The sequence below is a fragment of the Embiotoca jacksoni genome, unplaced genomic scaffold (genome assembly GCF_022577435.1).
Source record: "Embiotoca jacksoni isolate LCO1_2020_lvr unplaced genomic scaffold, fEmbJac1.0.p SCAF_42, whole genome shotgun sequence".
Taxonomy (NCBI): domain Eukaryota; kingdom Metazoa; phylum Chordata; class Actinopteri; family Embiotocidae; genus Embiotoca; species Embiotoca jacksoni.
Window position 1 is genome coordinate 1545467 of NW_027185395.1, and position 18460 is coordinate 1563926.

Consider the following 18460-nt stretch of genomic DNA (forward strand, 5'->3'; position numbering starts at 1 on the left):
GCTGCATCCATTCAGACCACGATGGTACCGGAGGGCTCCTGAGTATTTATAAGAGATGCCGGCCGGTCCCAGAGTCTTCCAGGGTGGAAAAGAGAAAGTAATGTCAAAATGAAGTTGACTAATTATGAGTAACTAATCCACTTTATAAAAATAGACTCAGGTGCAATCATTGCACTATATGGACCTGCATTTGCATCTCCGCATGTCTTATATATATGGTGAAATTAAAAATAAAGTTGACTTTGACTTGTGACTTTGATTATGAGTCAAAATTATGGGATAATGTACACAATTTGATTTCACAAATCTAAGTTTAGATATTAAATTTAAATAATGGAAAAGTAAATCCAATTCCTAAAAAGGCAAATCAAATTTTTTTGGGGAGTAAAAAATGTATGTAAGTCAAATTTATGAGATCTTGTTTTTCAAAATTTGTGTTTTTACTAAATCTAAATTCATATACGTTTCAGAAACAAATTTGGCACCGTGAGTTGGTCTTAAAACATTAACAGACACAGAAGTTTTATTTGTGCTTCAGCTGTTTGTAGCAGCATTCACTGAGTTTATTAAATACCTCATGACAAATGTTCAACATACCAATAATAAACCAATAATCAACATGTGCTTCACCGCTGCATTGTCAGTCATTCATAAAATACATCCTTTGAACACCTTTACTTAGAAGTTTCTATTTGAAGACCTTTAGCTCACCCAAAGCAGAGGGCGGGATATTTTATCTTTATATTTCACGTGACAGCACGTGCATGTCTGAGATGAGGACAGACTGTGCGGCTCTATATTTACCAGCAGCACCACATGCTGCCAGTATATCAGCCAATCACACGGATATCTGTGCTGTAAGTAGGTGAAGGTATGTGATGTATGTTGGAGGATATGGGTCATACATGCGTACATACTGTTCACTCTCTTCTTTTACAGTTTCTGTTTCTTCATCCCGGCCGAGTTGTTTCCCGTATAAAGTTTGATAAGAAGGCGGAACAACATGCTGATATCTGTCGAAGCGTCGTTGTTGAAGATGTGGTACCGGTTCCCGCACCTGTTGATCAGCTCTCTGAGTTTGGGGTGGCCGTCCAGCACGTAGGTAGGTAGGTAGGTAGGTAGGTATTTACTTTATTAAGTAATAGTAGTAGTCCTGGATGGTTTTGTCCTTCAGCTCGTCGCCGCGCGTGAACAGAACGATCATGTACCTGGACGACTGCGGTCCGAAGATCTTCTCCAGGGCTTCCACGCAGTTTTCTTCTTCTTTGGTGAACCTGCCGATCTGGATGACCAGGAGGAAGACGTGAGGGCCGGGAGTGGACACCTGGATGCATTTAACGATCTCTTTCTTTATGCTCTCTGCGCTCTTGGACGTGTCCAGGATGCCGGGCGTGTCGACCACGTGGATCTTTCTGCGACTTTTGACGCGTTCTTTCTCGCAGGTCTCCGTCACGGATTGCGCGTTCGTCAAAGACTCGAAAACCTTTTCACCCCCGAGGGTGTTACCGACGGCACTCTTCCCAACTCCGGTTTTCCCAATCATCACAATCCTTAAAGGAGGACCTGCAAACAGTAAAAGATATCTGCTTTATAAATTCATAACATTTTGAAATGTTTTTGAGTGTGCTTGTGGTGACCACAGACTGGATATAAAACCAGACTGTTTATAAAAGAGTTCGTAGCTTCCAGGTCTGAAAAATGGTTCTGATCCAGAAGTGTCTTCAGCTGCAATACCAGCGAGTGCCACTAGAGGTCGGCTCCAAAAAGCCTCCGGCTCCATAGACTCCCATTCAACTTCTCTCATCAAATCCAAAGTGAATAAAATGTGTCCATCAGTTATCTCGGTGTTGTTAGCTAAAGTCACTCCTTCTTATTAGTTTTCTGGAGGTCCATCTGAAAATAATCCCTCATTCATTAGAAAAGAAGATTCAAGAAGACCTGTTTTTGGGGGCGTGTCTGTTTGATTGACAGGCCTGTGGTGCAGTCAGGTTACAGCTATCGGTGGGCGGGACGTAGTATTGTCAGGTTTCCAATCAGATCAGTCAGATCCACCGCTGGCTCCTCCCCCAGCTCGTCCAAATATGGTCACTTCCTGTTCCATACTGCTCCAAAATAGCAAAGATGGTGACGGACAGAATCTGAACTGGAGGATTCATAATGTTCACAAACCAACGATGACATCACTGATGGTTGATGACATCACTGATGGTTGATGCTCGGTGATATCTAACAAGTGTTGACTGCTGTATATTGAATAGTGGTGCGAGGAGTGATGCTCAAGTATTGATAATTCCAATTCCAAACATTTGTCTTCTAGTACCAAATTTCATTTAAAAAATGTTTTAATTAAACAGTAATTTGGAGTAAATGTGTATTTTTATCATCAACAGGAAAAGAAAGTAATTACACCAGAATCAGTCTGAGTCAGACAGGAACTACTTTTCCTTCCGCCTGTCTAGTTAATAATAGCACAGTCACATGATGGGACAAAGCTCAGTTTGAAAACAGCAACATCGTAAAATTGTTAAACGTCCAAAAATGAATAACAATCCAGAATATGAAGAGGTGACGGAGCAGTGGTTTGAAGAAGAGGAGGAAGATGCTGCTGGGACACAAACAGTTGGTTCAGGCTTCATGTGTGCTGATGTTAAAATATCAGGAGTTCCCCACATTCTTAAAACCAGCAGGCCGACTCATTCAAACTGAAATGAATGACAGCTGAATAAATAACTTTAGTTCTGATGTACATCATGAAATAAATAAATGCCACAAAAATTAGCTATAGGGAGGAAAGGGCAGCAACTTCAAGAAAAAAATTCTCTGTTTTTGTATTTTCAAAATCGATTCGAAGGTCCAAGTGATTCTGAAACAACTGTTTTATTGATAATTACTCTGTAAATTTGAATTTACATTTGAAATCATTTACTCTGGAGGTAAGATATCTTACCTACTAAATGTACCTACAAGTATCCAAAAATGTTCACTGACATTCGTCAGTTACCAACTGCAATGTCAGTCGTTTTGACTGACAGCTGACAGATTATTTCAAAATGTAAATATTGACTTATTTCTATGTTTGTATTGGATTCATTGATTTCATTTCATTTGAACATTCTTTATATAACAGCAAATCTCAGTAACCTGTCAGTTCCTCTTCGCTTAGCTAAAATGTATTTAGAGAGGCTGCGTACATGTTTCCTTTCTGAACACGTTAAGCTTTTGTGCAAAATGCTGGCATATTTTTTTCATTTCTGTATCAGCCCACATATTACTTATCGGATCAGAAATGATCACAAATATTTAAGAATTAATAAAGCTGAGAAAGAGGTTTACCTCGAGGGATTGACGAGTTGTTTCCCATCTCTGCTCACCTTTTGTGAATAATAAAGAGACGCATACTTTCATTTTGTTTTACCGGGGCATTTTAACCCTCCGCCTCCTGGGTGGATCCGACTTCTCTATCTATATCACAGAGATTCACTTTGACACTTTTCATAGTTGATCCTGAAACTCAAGGAAACCTGCTGTCTGCTCTTAAAGAAACAGGGAAGATGGATTATTATAACAGAAATCCAACACGTAAGTGACTTCACTTCTTCTCTCTTATTGTCTTTGATTACTTCAAATCAAGATCAATAACATTTATTATCTATATTCATAATCCATTACATGCTTTTATGTTGGTTAAATTTTTTTTGGGCATCAGCTTTGTTAAACTTGGTGTTTTATTGTTGACAAACATTTATATTTGAAAATGTTTTTGATAGTCTGATGAAACAGTAAAATTAAAAACCCCATTGATATCACTTTATCAGAATATCTTCCTGAAATGTGTCCTATTTTTCAAGCTGTAAGCAATATTACCTCACATCAACATATGAAATATAAAGATGTCCCACAAGGATCAATATGAGGCTCTTCTTACTCTTTTCTAAAGATTATTTATGTATTATTTATTTAGTATTTTCCAGTTACCAACTGCAATGTCAGTTATTTCAGTGATGATATTATCTTTTCTGCTTTTGACAACTAAACCTGTATTTTGAATTTAAAGGACTAAATGTGTTTTCAAATATTTCACTGTGTTTTCAGTGGAGATCAGATCTTTACAGTGTAACATTATTACATATTAAATACTGATGATTGCTTTAAACAGCAGTTTGATGAAAGCTTCTGTCCCCACCTGTGTCAATGAGTTGTAGCTGTCGGCCGAAGGTTTATTACATAACCAAAGTAGTGCATCTACATCGGTGTGACATTCTTGTGGAGCGGATAATAACAAAAGGAAGGACTGCCCATTAAAACATGACTACATGGTGCAGTTAAAGGTAGAACATGTATTTCTCAAGGAAAAATGTGTGATAGACCAAAATAAAGGTCAAACATTGTCTGTAAAACACTTGTTCACTTCTTAATCACGAGAACAAGAAAAAAATTCTTCACATCAGCTATAATTCTCTTTGACATGTAGATATGAGGAAATAGAAACTGAAGCAGATCATTAACAGGTCTACATTTACTATCCCAGGATTCAGAAAACAAAGACATCATTTACCAATTGTTGATATAAACTGTTACAAACATCATGTTTTCTGTTTTTACAGAAAATATGAAAAACTGTGAAAGCAAGTTTACCATTGTTCTGTTTGGAAAGAAAGCCCAGTTAAAGGACATCATTGTAAAGCTGGAAGACAGCAAGACGTTCAAAATCATCGCCGTTGATATCTTTGCTGAAGAATGTCTCCACCCGGACCAGCAGATCATTGATTGCATGGCACGTTCTTATCCCGGCCCTCATCTCTTCATACTGGCAGTAGATCAAGAGAACAGCTCAAAGGAAGAAGTCGAGGCTCAAATCAAAAAACTCAAAACTATCTTTGGAGAAGAAGTCATGTTTAATTTAGATGTCATGTTCCCCAACATGTCAGATCTCAGTCATCTGAAGGAAGAGCTCAACATCCAGTTGGCAATCGGCAACGAAAATCTGAGCAGCGAATGTACGAAGTGGTGTTTGAATCATCAGCTGTTTGTGTACAAGTTCAACGATTACAGCGAATGCGTGGTCTTAAGAAGACGGGATGCTTTGGACACGAAAAGGTAGAAACTTTATCCTTTTATAACTGTTCTTACAGCGTAGATACGGACAGCAGAAGTCCCGCCCCGATTCAGGGCTAATCATTGACTTTATATAAAAGAGTTCATAGCTTCAGGTCTGTAAAATGGTTCCGATGCAGAAGTGTCTTCAGCTGCAATACCAGCGAGTGCCACTAGAGGTCGGCTCCAAAAAGCCTCCGGCTCCATAGACTCCCATTCAACTTCTCTCATCAAATCCAAAGTGAATAAAATGTGTCCATCAGTTATCTCGGTGTTGTTAGCTAAAGTCACTCCTTCTTATTAGTTTTCTGGAGGTCCATCTGAAAATAATCCCTCATTCATTAGAAAAGAAGATTCAAGAAGACCTGTTTTTGGGGGCGTGTCTGTTTGATTGACAGGCCTGTGGTGCAGTCAGGTTACAGCTATCGGTGGGCGGGACGTAGTATCGTCAGGTGTCTAATCAGATCAGTCAGATCCACTGCTGGCTCCTCCCCCAGCTCGTCCAAATATGGTCACTTCCTGCTCCAAACCGCTCCGAACTAACAAGATGGTGACGGACAGAATCTGAACTGGAGGCTTCATAACGTTCACAAACCAACGATGACATCACTGATGGTTGGTGACATCACCGATGGTTGATGACATCACTGATGGTTGCCACTGGTTTTGAGTATTTTCTTTTTTGAGTATGTTTTTTTCCGACCTAAGTGAGAAAACTGTTTTAGATTTAGTGTAGGTACACCAAACTGAAGTTAACCTTGTCTTTACAGTCGAACAGACCAAGCGGCCCTGAATCCTTTTAATGCATTTTTAACAAAATTGTTGGCAATTTTGCATTTAACTAGAATAATTTACACTACTGTTAATAATTACGATTTCACCTCAAGCATTGGGCTACTCTTAAAGTGTGTCAGAAAATGACAAATAAATAGCAGGTGTCCCGGCTGATCATAGATAGAGCAACACCACATTTACTGCTAACACATATCAAACGTTGAGCTCGTACTTCATTTCTGAGGTCGGTGTGGTGAAGTCGGTGATCGGGAGTTTCTGAACTACTCAGACCAGCCTGTCTGATTGGATGAAGCAGGTGTACAGGGGTTCCTAATAAAGTGATTAGTGCACAGTGTAATCTCAGAATGTAATGTCCAGTAAAATAGCAGAAAACGGTTCAAATACTTGTTTCAACAAAAGCAAATTTAAAGCAGGATGTGACTTCTGCTTTCTAAAAATAAATACTGATGTTCACTGTTTCAGAAGGAGCAGCCCTCCTCCGTATGACACGAGAGCAGGTAAGTGTCAGGTCATATTACTGATGCATTAAACACCAGTCATACCACATGTTTTACACTTTTTCTAACAGCAAACAAGTAGTTTGAGGAATACCAGAAATTAGGGATCAATGATTTGGATTTATGATCGTCTACGAACATTCAGTTGCTGAGATCCTTCGAGATCGTCCTCTCAGGTTCACAAACGATTCATTTTGCTTCCAGTGTTGCAGCTCATCGTTGTTTTGTTTTGTCTTTTTTTCATATCAGTTTCCTCAGGTTTTGTGTTCACATCGTTTAGTTTTATCAGTCTGTCCAGTCTTTCACGTTCACATCTCACCTTCTTGTCTCCCTTCGAAAAGAAGATGGCGCCGCGCTAGCGGCAGCCTGTTGCAGCAGCTCCCCTCCCCTTGTTATTAGTATTATTAGTATTTTTTAAGCCTTTCTCCTCTTCGTAGTTGTTTTGTTTTTTTCTTTCTCTCGTGTGTTAAGTTAACGGTCCGTAATGGACCGTAATTTTTCCACGTTTCTGGTTGGGGGCACTGTTATTGTTTACTCTCGTGATCAGCTGATCGCGCTGAGTAGACCTCTACTGCTGCTGCCCGGAGCGAGGCCTGAGATCCCCGTTGAACTTCGGAGAAGACGGCAGGGTTGCAGAGCTGGAGCTAAGCTAAAGGCGGAAAGGAGGAAATATAAACCATCGGTACCGGAGATCTTAATGGAGAACGTGAGGTCGTTGGTCAACAAGACGGACGAGCTTGGCGCGCTGGTAAAGACCCAGAGAGAGTACCGGGAGTGCAGCATCATGTGTTTCACCGAGACGTGGCTGCACTCACATTTCCCGGATCACAGCGCAGCCGTACCGGCTTCAGGACTGTTCGGGGGGACGGAGACGTTGTTCGGAGCGGCAAGAAGAAAGGTGGAGGGATTGAAGTCTATGTGAACGAGAGGTGGTGTAATCCCGACCACGTGTGTGTGAAGGAACGTTTCTGTAGCCCGGACATTGAACTTCTAGCCGTGGGGATGCGCCCTTATTATTTACCAAGGGAGTTCACGTCCACCATTGTTATCGCTGTTTACATTCCTCCATCAGCTGACGTAGAGGCAGCAGTGGACACCATCTACTCCACTGTGGCTAAACTGCAGACTCAGCATCCCGGTGCATTTTTGTTAGTTACTGGAGACTTTAACCAGTCTGGATAAAGTACTGCCAACTTTGCACCAGTATGTGAACTGCCCCACAAGGAACAATAAAACTCTGGACCTACTGTATGCTAATGCCATGGATGCATACAGTACTACTGCCCCCCCCCCCCCCCCCCCTTGGTAGATCAGACCACAACCTGGTCCTGCTGACTCCCAGGTATGTTCCTCTGGTGCAGAGGCAGCCTGTGACCACCAGGACTGTGAGGAGGTGGACACAGGAGGCTAAAGACGCCCTGCAGGACTGCTTTGAGTCCACGGACTGGGATGTGCTGTGTGGACCACATGGGGAGGACATCAACAGCAGGACGGACTGTATCACAGAATACATTAAATTCTGTGAACACACCACCGTACCATCCCGGACTGTAAAATGCTTCCTCAACAACAAGCCCTGGATCACCAGTGACCTGAAAGTTCTTCTTAATAAGAAGAAAGCAGCCTTCAGGTCTGGGGACAGGGAGGAGCTCAGGAGAGTGCAGCGCCACCTGAAGGAGAAGATGAGGGAGGTCAAGGACTCCTACAGGAGGAAGCTGGAGGCCAAACTCCAGCAGAACAACGTGAGGGAGGTGTGGACCGGTATGAAGGAGATTACTGGGTTCAAGGGGAGAGAGAGACAGCCAGGGGGAACCTGGAGAGGAACAACCAGGGGGAACCTGGAGAGGAACAATCAGGGGGAACCTGGAGAGGTCAAATGAACTAAATTGTTTCTTCAACAGGTTTAGTTCACCACCCTCATCTGTCTCCTCCACACCTCACACCTCCCAAACACCTCTGCTGCCCCTCCCTCCCCCCTCTGCGCCCCCTGGTGAGCTGCATAGAGCCCTCAATCTCAAAGGACTCTTCCTCCATCGACACCATGACCCCCCCCCCCCCTACCCCCCTCTCTGTGACGACTGGCCAGGTTAGGAGACAGCTGGAGAGACTCCACCAGCGCAAGGCTGTAGGACCTGAAGGCATCAGCCCCGGGGTCCTGAAGACCTGCGCCGTCCAGCTGGCTGAGGTCCTACAACACCTCTTCAACCTGAGCCTGAAGCAGGAGGAGGTCCCGGTGCTGTGGAAGACGTCCTGTCTGGTTCCTGTCCCCAAGAAGACGTCTCCATCTGGCCTCAACGACTACCGACCGGTTGCCCTCACATCTCATGTGATGAAGGTGCTGGAGAGGCTGGTCTTGGCCCACCTCAGGCCGCTGGTGAAATCTTCTCTGGACCCTCTACAATTTGCGTACCAGCCTCATGTGGGAGTGGACGATGCCATCATCTACCTGCTACAACGAGCTCAGTCTCACCTGGATGGAAACGGTGAATCTGTGAGAATCACTTTGATTTCTCCAGTGCATTCAACACCATCCAACCACTGCTGCTGAGTGAGAAGCTGCGGGTGGTGGAGGTGGACGCATCCACTGTCTCCTGGATCACTGACTACCTGACAGGCAGACCGCAGTTTGTCCGTCTGGGCAGTGTGCTGTCTGATACGGTGGTCGGTGGTACTGGAGCTCCTCAGGGAACTGTTCTGTCTCCTTCCTGTTCACCTTCTACACAACTGACTTCCAGAACAACTCAGAGTCAAGACATCTGCAGAAGTTCTCTGATGACTCTGCAGTGGACGGTGTATAAGGGATGGACGGGAGGAGGAGTACAGGGCAGTAGTGGAGGACTTTGTGGAGTGGGCGGGAAGAAATCACCTCCTCCTGAACGTGACCAAGACCAGAGAGATGGTGGTCGACTTCAGGAGGAAGACGACGGCTCCACAACCGCTGAGAGTTCTGGGAGAGGAGGTGGACATGGTGGAGGAGTACAAGTACCTGATGTCTCCATGACAACAGACTGAACTGGAAGACCAACATCAACGCTGTCTACAAGAAGGTGATGAGTCGACTCTTTTTCTTGAGGAAACTTCGATCCTTCAATGTGTGCAGCGAGATGTTGGAGATGTTCTACCATCTGTTGTGGCCAGTGCTTTGTACTTCGCTGTGGTCTGCTGGGGGAGCAGCATTGGAGCCGGTGACACCAACAGACTTAACAAACTGGTTAAGAAAGCCGGCTCCGTCATCGGCTACAAACTGGATAGTCTGGAAAAGGTGGTGGAGAGGAGGACGCTGGACAAACTATTGTCCATCTTGGATAATCCTGTCCACCCTCTCAACCACCTGCTGCAGGGACAGCGGAGCACTTTCTCCAAAAGATTCCTCCAGCTGCTGTCACAAGGACAGATACAGGAGATCATTCCAGATACAGGAGATCATTCCAGATACAGGAGATCATTCCAGATACAGGAGATCATTCCAGATACAGGAGATCATTCCAGATACAGGAGATCATTCCAGATACAGGAGATCATTACTGATACAGGAGATCATTCCTGCCCACTGCAATAAAACTGTACAATAACTCACCTCTGGCAAAATCCATCACAGTACAATAACACTGTTGACTGTGTTTCTTGGTTGCTTGTATATTATATATATAGATATATACTGTACTGTATGTATATATATACATATATATATGTTAACTGTGTTTATTGGTTTGTTGTATATAATATATATAGATATATAATGTACTGTATATATACTGTATATACTGTGCATTTTATATTTTATATTTATATTTTTTTTACTGCTATTTACTGCTATTTTATTTTATTGCTTTTCTATTATATTATTCTATTCTATTATTTTATTCTATTGTTTCTATTATTGCTTCTGTATGTATGCTGCTGTGGCGAAAAAATTTCCCCTCGGGGATTAATAAAGTATATACCTACCTACCTACCTACTGTTGTCTTTACTTCCTGTCCCCATCTTCCCACCTGTGTCTGATTGTTTCAGCTGCGTTCAGTCATTCTCTGACCTCGTGTGGAGAAAGTCTGCGTACTCCCGACCTCCTCCGTCAGATCGTTGTTGTGTTACTGGTTTATTTCAGTAAATCTTCCAGTTCCATAAGTGTTGTTTTTGTCCCTTTGGATCTGGTTGGAATTTATTCTTCATAATTTCTGGATCTTTGCTGTTCATGCTTCTGTCTGTTGAACTCACCATTTTCAGTAAAGAGCTTTACTTCACTTGTCGAATCGTGCATTTGAGTCCTGACCCCTGAAAACGTGACGTCCAGGTTAATATTATTCCAGTATTATTTATTTTTCATATACCTTACACACTTTAAAATAAAAACTCCATTCAAACATTAAAATCTTCAGCTCACTTATGACATTGTTGCATCTATTCCATTTTTGTAATATATATATTTAGTCCTATCTAAAATATTTAATGTTTTTTAGGCATTATTTCCCACAGAGAAATGTTCTGTATGACCAGTTTTCATGACAGATTTTCATGTAGTTTTTAACATATTAATAGTCATTAATAAATGTCAAAAAGTTAAGAAACCTTCAAACATTTTTTGGTTGTCTTCATTTTTTAAATCATTTTAATCACTTTTGTTTCAACTTCAGTCATAATTTGAGTAAATGTCATAAATCCCACCAAACATCTTCAACCTTTTCATTCATACATTTACCCAAAAGAAACTTCATTCAAACTTTAAAATTATCCTAAAAAAAAAAAGCACCTTCACATATCAATTAATCTCTTTATGTCATTCAAGCTTTTTACACAATCACAGTTTAAGTTTCATGAACTTTTCTGACCTTTCTAGATTTTTCATGGACTCAGACTTTTATCACTCGCTGCAGGTTTCCTTCTATTTTGACAGTGAGAAGTTAAAAAATTGCACAGATGTCAGCAGTAAAACTGTGGTGATGAGATTAAGAAGCTTTTCGGAAGGATTCTGCACGTTGTTGATCTTTCTGATGAACATCTTCTCACAGATGCAGAGCTTGCAGGTCCGTCTTCCCGCCGACATGCAGCGGCTGCACCTGTAGAAGCACCTGTTGAATCTGGTCGGCTTCACCGGACAGATACAGCAGGTCATATCTGTGTTTTGTTTTATCCCTTTGCAAATAAAACATATTTCACAGGGAATCATCAATAAAAGCGTTTTACAAACCCTGAAATATTGTCTCCAACGGTCTCCAGGTCACAGTGATCCTGCTGACGCACGCGGAAGATCTGAAAGGTTCTGCTCAGCAGTTCATCGGCAGCAACGTTCACCTGAAGAACATCATCGAGCAGAGCGGGAATCGATACCACCTGTTCAAGAACAACTCCAAAAGAACTCAACAAGTCTTAGAGCTCATCAGGAAAGTCCCAGAAAACCAAGAGATATTCCAAGTCCGTGGAAAAGCAGCTGCAGACTGTTTGTGTTGACGTTTCTACACTAGACACGTTCTCTGTGACCTCCACCAAGGAGGTGATGACGTGTGTCAGCAGGATTACTGAACAACTACCAGCCTGATGTCCATATGATGTAACAGCAGAGTGAGGTTCTACCAGCAAACTGTAAACAGGAGCAACTTCATGAAGCTGGTCAACATAATGTGCAAATCTGTCATCAGTGGCTCCTCTGAAGAATCTAAAACATTAGACATTTTGATATGTTTACACTCTTTTGTTTACTACACAGTCCCATCTGTATTTTTTTTATAGTCTTGATGTCTTGTGTTTAACTTCAATGTAGAAAACTGTAAAAATGAAGGAAACTGGTTCTGAATGTTGACTGATGCAGTCTAAATGTCTTCCAATGTGTAACCTTCCTGTTTTATTATAGAGTATACTTTGACCGTGTTTTAGTCATTCTTTTCATGAACATGTATACATACATTCATTTTATTTTCATTCCATATCAGGTACCTTTATATACATCGACAGCATTGTGTGTATAATCTCTTTTCTTCTCTATATAAAACATTTTTCGTGCAGTGGGGGAATATATTATCGTAACATTTTTGTGTTTATACAAAAAAATATCCTTAATATCCTTAAAGAATACCTTAATAATGCAATACACTGAATAATAAAATATACTTCATGTTTAATGTATGTTGTGTTTTTTTTAAGACTAACACCTCACTGACGTGGCTGCTTTCAAACATGACAGTGTGAGTACACAGGAGGAGTTCAGGTGTTGGTCTCTGAACAATAAAACATTCAGCAGAAGATCTTATCAATCACTAGATTTACTATGCTGTCATTAGTTGGTTTATAACAGGCATTAATTGAATTTAAGGTGGAAATTCCAATATTTCCACATAAATTAGCTATAAGAAAATGTTGGATATACATTTTTAATACATTGCTTTTTAAGTTTGAGTAAAACCTTTTTTTTATTTTTTTTTTTCAAGATTATGAGTTCTTACAGCTTGAAGACATTTGGCAAAATTTCCAAAATAACCTTTTCAGCATTTTGTAGTTCGTCTGGGAGAACATTTCACTTCTGCACCTCCACTTGGTTGTAAATTCAGGTTTAGAGTCTGTGACGGAGACTTTAGAGCAGTCACGGCTGATTTCACACTTCTTTGGTCGTTATTTCTACAAATGCTGATTCAGATATGAACCCTGATTCAGATATGAAACCTGATTCAGATATGAAACCTGATTCTGATATGAAACCTGATTCAGATATGAACCCTGATTCTGATATGAACCCTGATTCTGATATGAAACCTGATTCTGATATGAACCCTGATTCTGATATGAACCCTGATTCAGATATGAAACCTGATTCAGATATGAACCCTGATTCTGATATGAACCCTGATTCAGATATGAACCCTGATTCTGATATGAAACCTGATTCAGATATGAACCCTGATTCTGATATGAAACCTGATTCAGATATGAAACCTGATTCTGATATGAACCCTGATTCAGACATGAACCCTGATTCTGATATGAACCCTGATTCTGATATGAACCCTGATTCAGATATGAACCCTGATTCTGATATGAACCCTGATTCTGATACGAAACCTGATTCAGATATGAACCCTGATTCTGATATGAAACCTGATTCTGATATGAAACCTGATTCAGAAACGAAACCTGATTCAGATACGAACCCTGATTCTGATATGAACCCTGATTCAGATATGAAACCTGATTCTGATATGAACCCTGATTCTGATACGAAACCTGATTCAGATATGAACCCTGATTCAGATATGAACCCTGATTCTGATATGAAACCTGATTCAGAAATGAAACCTGATTCTGATATGAAACCTGATTCTGATATGAAACCTGATTCAGATATGAACCCTGATTCAGATATGAAACCTGATTCAGATATGAACCCTGATTCAGATATGAACCCTGATTCAGAAATGAAACCTGATTCAGATATGAACCCTGATTCTGATATGAAACCTGATTCAGAAATGAAACCTGATTCTGATATGAAACCTGATTCTGATATGAAACCTGATTCAGATATGAACCCTGATTCTGATATGAAACCTGATTCAGAAATGAAACCTGATTCTGATATGAAACCTGATTCAGATATGAAACCTGATTCAGAAATGAAACCTGATTCAGATATGAACCCTGATTCTGATATGAAACCTGATTCAGAAATGAAACCTGATTCTGATATGAAACCTGATTCTGATATGAAACCTGATTCAGATATGAACCCTGATTCAGATATGAAACCTGATTCAGATATGAACCCTGATTCAGATATGAACCCTGATTCTGATATGAAACCTGATTCTGATATGAAACCTGATTCAGATATGAACCCTGATTCAGATATGAAACCTGATTCAGATATGAACCCTGATTCTGATCTGAAACCTGATTCTGATATGAAACCTGATTCAGATATGAACCCTGATTCTGATATGAAACCTGATTCAGATATGAAACCTGATTCTGATATGAACCCTGATTCAGATATGAACCCTGATTCAGATATGAAACCTGATTCTGATATGAAACCTGATTCAGATATGAACCCTGATTCTGATATGAAACCTGATTCTGATATGAAACCTGATACTGATATGAACCCTGATTCAGATATGAAACCTGATTCTGATATGAAACCTGATTCAGATATGAACCCTGATTCTGATATGAAACCTGATTCTGATATGAACCCTGATTCTGATATGAACCCTGATTCTGATATGAAACCTGATTCAGATATGAACCCTGATTCAGATATGAAACCTGATTCAGATATGAAACCTGATTCTGATATGAACCCTGATTCTGATATGAAACCTGATTCAGATATGAACCCTGATTCAGATATGAAACCTGATTCAGATATGAAACCTGATTCTGATATGAACCCTGATTCAGATATGAAACCTGATTCAGATATGAACCCTGATTCTGATATGAACCCTGATTCTGATATGAAACCTGATTCTGATATGAACCCTGATTCAGATATGAAACCTGATTCAGATATGAACCCTGATTCTGATATGAAACCTGATTCTGATATGAACCCTGATTCAGATATGAAACCTGATTCTGATATGAAACCTGATTCTGATATGAACCCTGATTCAGATATGAAACCTGATTCTGATATGAACCCTGATTCTGATATGAAACCTGATTCTGATATGAAACCTGATTCTGATATGAACCCTGATTCAGCGGAAATCCCGAAGAAAAACTTGCTATTCAGGCATCTGCAACGATTATGATATGAACCAGCAGGGGGCGACAGAGAGTCCGCAGCTGCGTGGCACGTCATCGTTCTCCCAAAGTCAAAGATTGTTTATATCAGGAAGAGGGTTCACTTCGACGTCAGAACTCTGACCCAGTTTTTTACATGCAGTCTGGTTTTACTGCAGCGACAGGTTGGAGTTTCTTTTCTTTTTAAAACACCGATAACATTGAATTCCGTTAAATATACAACCTGCTTCAGCTTTCGGGCTGTTTCACCTTGTTTCCAGTGTTTATGTTAATAACCTCTGATAAATATACTGACAGATACTGTGCTCATCTAACGCTTTGTAAAACAAGTTAATGTGGATATTCTTGTAATGAACTGAAAGAAGATGTCGGTGAATATAGTCAAAATATCTCGAGAAAAATTTGGAAAAAAGGAAATAATAAAATAAAATAATACAAAGAAATACATGAAAATAATGATAAAAGTATCAGAAAATAATTACTAACTGCATAAATACATACAATTAAATATACTCCGACAGTCTTGGTCTTTTTTAGCTGCTATCAAATACTCAATCTTTCAGATAAATGAAGCCTGAACATCGACGACCTTTTGACTTTATAAACGATCTTCACTGGATCGTCATCCTTCGTCTCGATGACGAAAACATTGTGCGACGGGTCAGCCTGGGCAGTCAGCAGCGGCGAGTCGAGCAGACATGGCTGCGCCCACGGAACGGAGCTGCGGCTGCGGCGGAGGGTCCGCCGGGTGTCCCCGGACGGCGGGGTCTTGGTGGCGGCTGGCGGCGCTCCTCGTCTCCGTGTCGTCGCTGCCGGCGGCCGCGGCGCTGGTGGAGGGCCTGTACTGCGGCACGGAGGTGTGCTACGACGTGCTCGGCGTCTCCCGGGAGGCCTCCAAGGTGGAGGTCGCCCGGGCTTACCGGCAGCTGGCCCGCCGGTACCACCCGGACCGGTTCCGGCCGGGAGAGCCCGGCTCGGAGGGAGACACCCAGGAGGTCGCTCACCAGAAGTTCCTGCTCATCGCGACGGCGTACGAGACGTTGAAGGTCCGAGACTTTGTTTACGGGTTGGACCTTTAATAAATAATGTTAAATATTCTGATAGAACTCCTTCAATGTTCTGATAGAACAACTTTAATGTTCTGATAGAACTCCTTTAATGTTCTGATAGAACAACTTTAATGTTCTGATAGAACTCCTTTAATGTTCCGATAGAACAACTTTAATGTTCTGATAGAACAACTTTAATGTTCTGATAGAACAACTTTAATGTTCTGATAGAACTCCTTTAATGTTCTGATAGAACTCCTTCAATGTTCTGATAGAACTCCTTTAATGTTCTGATAGAACTCCTTTAATGTTCTGATAGAACTCCTTTAATGTTCTGATAGAACAACTTTAATGTTCTGATAGAACTCCTTTAATGTTCTGATAGAACTCCTTTAATGTTCTGATAGAGCTCCTCTAATGTTCTGATAGAACTCCTCTAATGTTCTGATAGAACTCCTTCAATGTTCTGATAGAACTCCTCTAATATTCTGATAGAACTCCTTCAATGTTCTGATAGAACAACTTTAATGTTCTGATAGAACTCCTTTAATGTTCTGATAGAACTCCTTTAATGTTCTGATAGAACTCCTTTAATGTTCTGATAGAACAACTTTAATGTTCCGATAGAACTCCTTTAATGTTCCAATAGAACTCCTTTAATGTTCCGATAGAACTCCTTTAATGTTCCGATAGAACTCCTTTAATGTTCTGATAGAACTCCTTTAATGTTCTGATAGAGCTCCTCTAATGTTCTGATAGAACTCCTTTAATGTTCTGATAGAACTCCTTTAATGTTCTGATAGAGCTCCTCTAATGTTCTGATAGAACTCCTTCAATGTTCTGATAGAACAACTTTAATGTTCTGATAGAACTCCTTTAATGTTCCGATAGAACTCCTTTAATGTTCTGATAGAACAACTTTAATGTTCTGATAGAACTCCTTTAATGTTCTGATAGAACTCCTCTAATGTTCTGATAGAACTCCTCTAATGTTCTGATAGAACTCCTTTAATGTTCTGATAGAGCTCCTCTAATGTTCTGATAGAACTCCTTTAATGTTCCGATAGAACTCCTTTAATGTTCTGGTAGAACTCCTTTAATGTTCTGATAGAACTCCTCTAATGTTCTGATAGAACTCCTTTAATGTTCCGATAGAACTCCTTTAATGTTCTGGTAGAACTCCTCTAATGTTCTGATAGAACTCCTTCAATGTTCTGATAGAACTCCTCTAATATTCTGATAGAACTCCTTCAATGTTCTGATAGAACAACTTTAATGTTCTGATAGAACTCCTTTAATGTTCTGATAGAACAACTTTAATGTTCTGATAGAACTCCTCTAATGTTCTGATAGAACTCCTCTAATGTTCTGATAGAACTCCTTCAATGTTCTGATAGAACTCCTCTAATATTCTGATAGAACTCCTTCAATGTTCTGATAGAACAACTTCAATGTTCCGATAAACTCCTTTAATGTTCCTATAAACTCCGTTAATGTTCCGATAGAACTCCGTTAATGTTCCGATAGAACTCCGTTAATGTTCCGATAGAACTCCGTTAATGTTCCGATAGAACTCCTTTAATGTTGCGGTAGAACTCCTTTAATGTTCCGATAGAATTCCTTCAATGTTCCGATAGAACTCCTTTAATGTTCCGATAAACTCCTTTAATGTTCCGATAGAACTCCTTTAATGTTCCGATAGAACTCCTTTAATGTTCTGATAAACTCCTTTAATGTTCTGATAGAACTCCTTCAATGTTCTGATAGAACTCCTTTAATGTTCTGATAAACTCCTTTAATGTTCTGATAGAACTCCTTCAATGTTCTGATAGAACTCCTCTAATGTTCTGATAGAACTCCTTCAATGTTCTGATAGAACTCCTCTAATGTTCTGATAGAACTCCTTCAATGTTCTGATAGAACTCCTTCAATGTTCCGATAGAACAACTTTAATGTTCCGATAGAACTCCTTTAATGTTCCGATAAACTCCTTTAATGTTCTGATAGAACTGCTTTAATGTTCCGATAAACTCCTTTAATGTTCGGATAGAACTCCTTTAATGTTCTGGTAGAACTCCTTTAATGTTCTGATAGAACTCCTTCAATGTTCGCATAGAACTCCTTCAATGTTCTGATAGAACTCCTTCAATGTTCCGATAAACTCCTTTAATGTTCTGATAGAACTGCTTTAATGTTCCGATAAACTCCTTTAATGTTCTGATAGAACTCCTTTAATGTTCTGGTAGAACTCCTTTAATGTTCTGATAGAACTCCTTCAATGTTCTGAT

General features: G+C 40.4%; 2 protein-coding genes across 2 annotated transcripts in view; one reads left to right on the forward strand and one right to left on the reverse strand.

Moving 5' to 3' along the window:
• Positions 1 to 813: 813 nt before the first annotated feature.
• LOC138210100 (GTPase IMAP family member 4-like) lies at positions 814 to 3361 on the reverse strand. The gene is made up of 3 exons (XM_069169050.1): positions 3334 to 3361; positions 1152 to 1563; positions 814 to 1102 (listed from the first exon to the last, which is right to left on the reverse strand). The coding sequence occupies exons 1-3, from the start codon at positions 3359 to 3361 to the stop codon at positions 934 to 936; spliced, it is 609 nt and encodes a 202-aa protein (XP_069025151.1). The 3' UTR covers positions 814 to 933.
• Positions 3362 to 15784: 12423 nt separating this feature from the next.
• Positions 15785 to 18460, forward strand: part of dnajc25 (DnaJ (Hsp40) homolog, subfamily C, member 25) — an 8864-nt gene continuing 6188 nt past the window's right edge. The window contains exon 1 of the mRNA XM_069169051.1: positions 15785 to 16169. Within this exon, the coding sequence (XP_069025152.1) occupies positions 15822 to 16169 (348 nt within the window). The 5' untranslated portion in view covers positions 15785 to 15821. The remainder of the gene's footprint in view (positions 16170 to 18460) is intronic.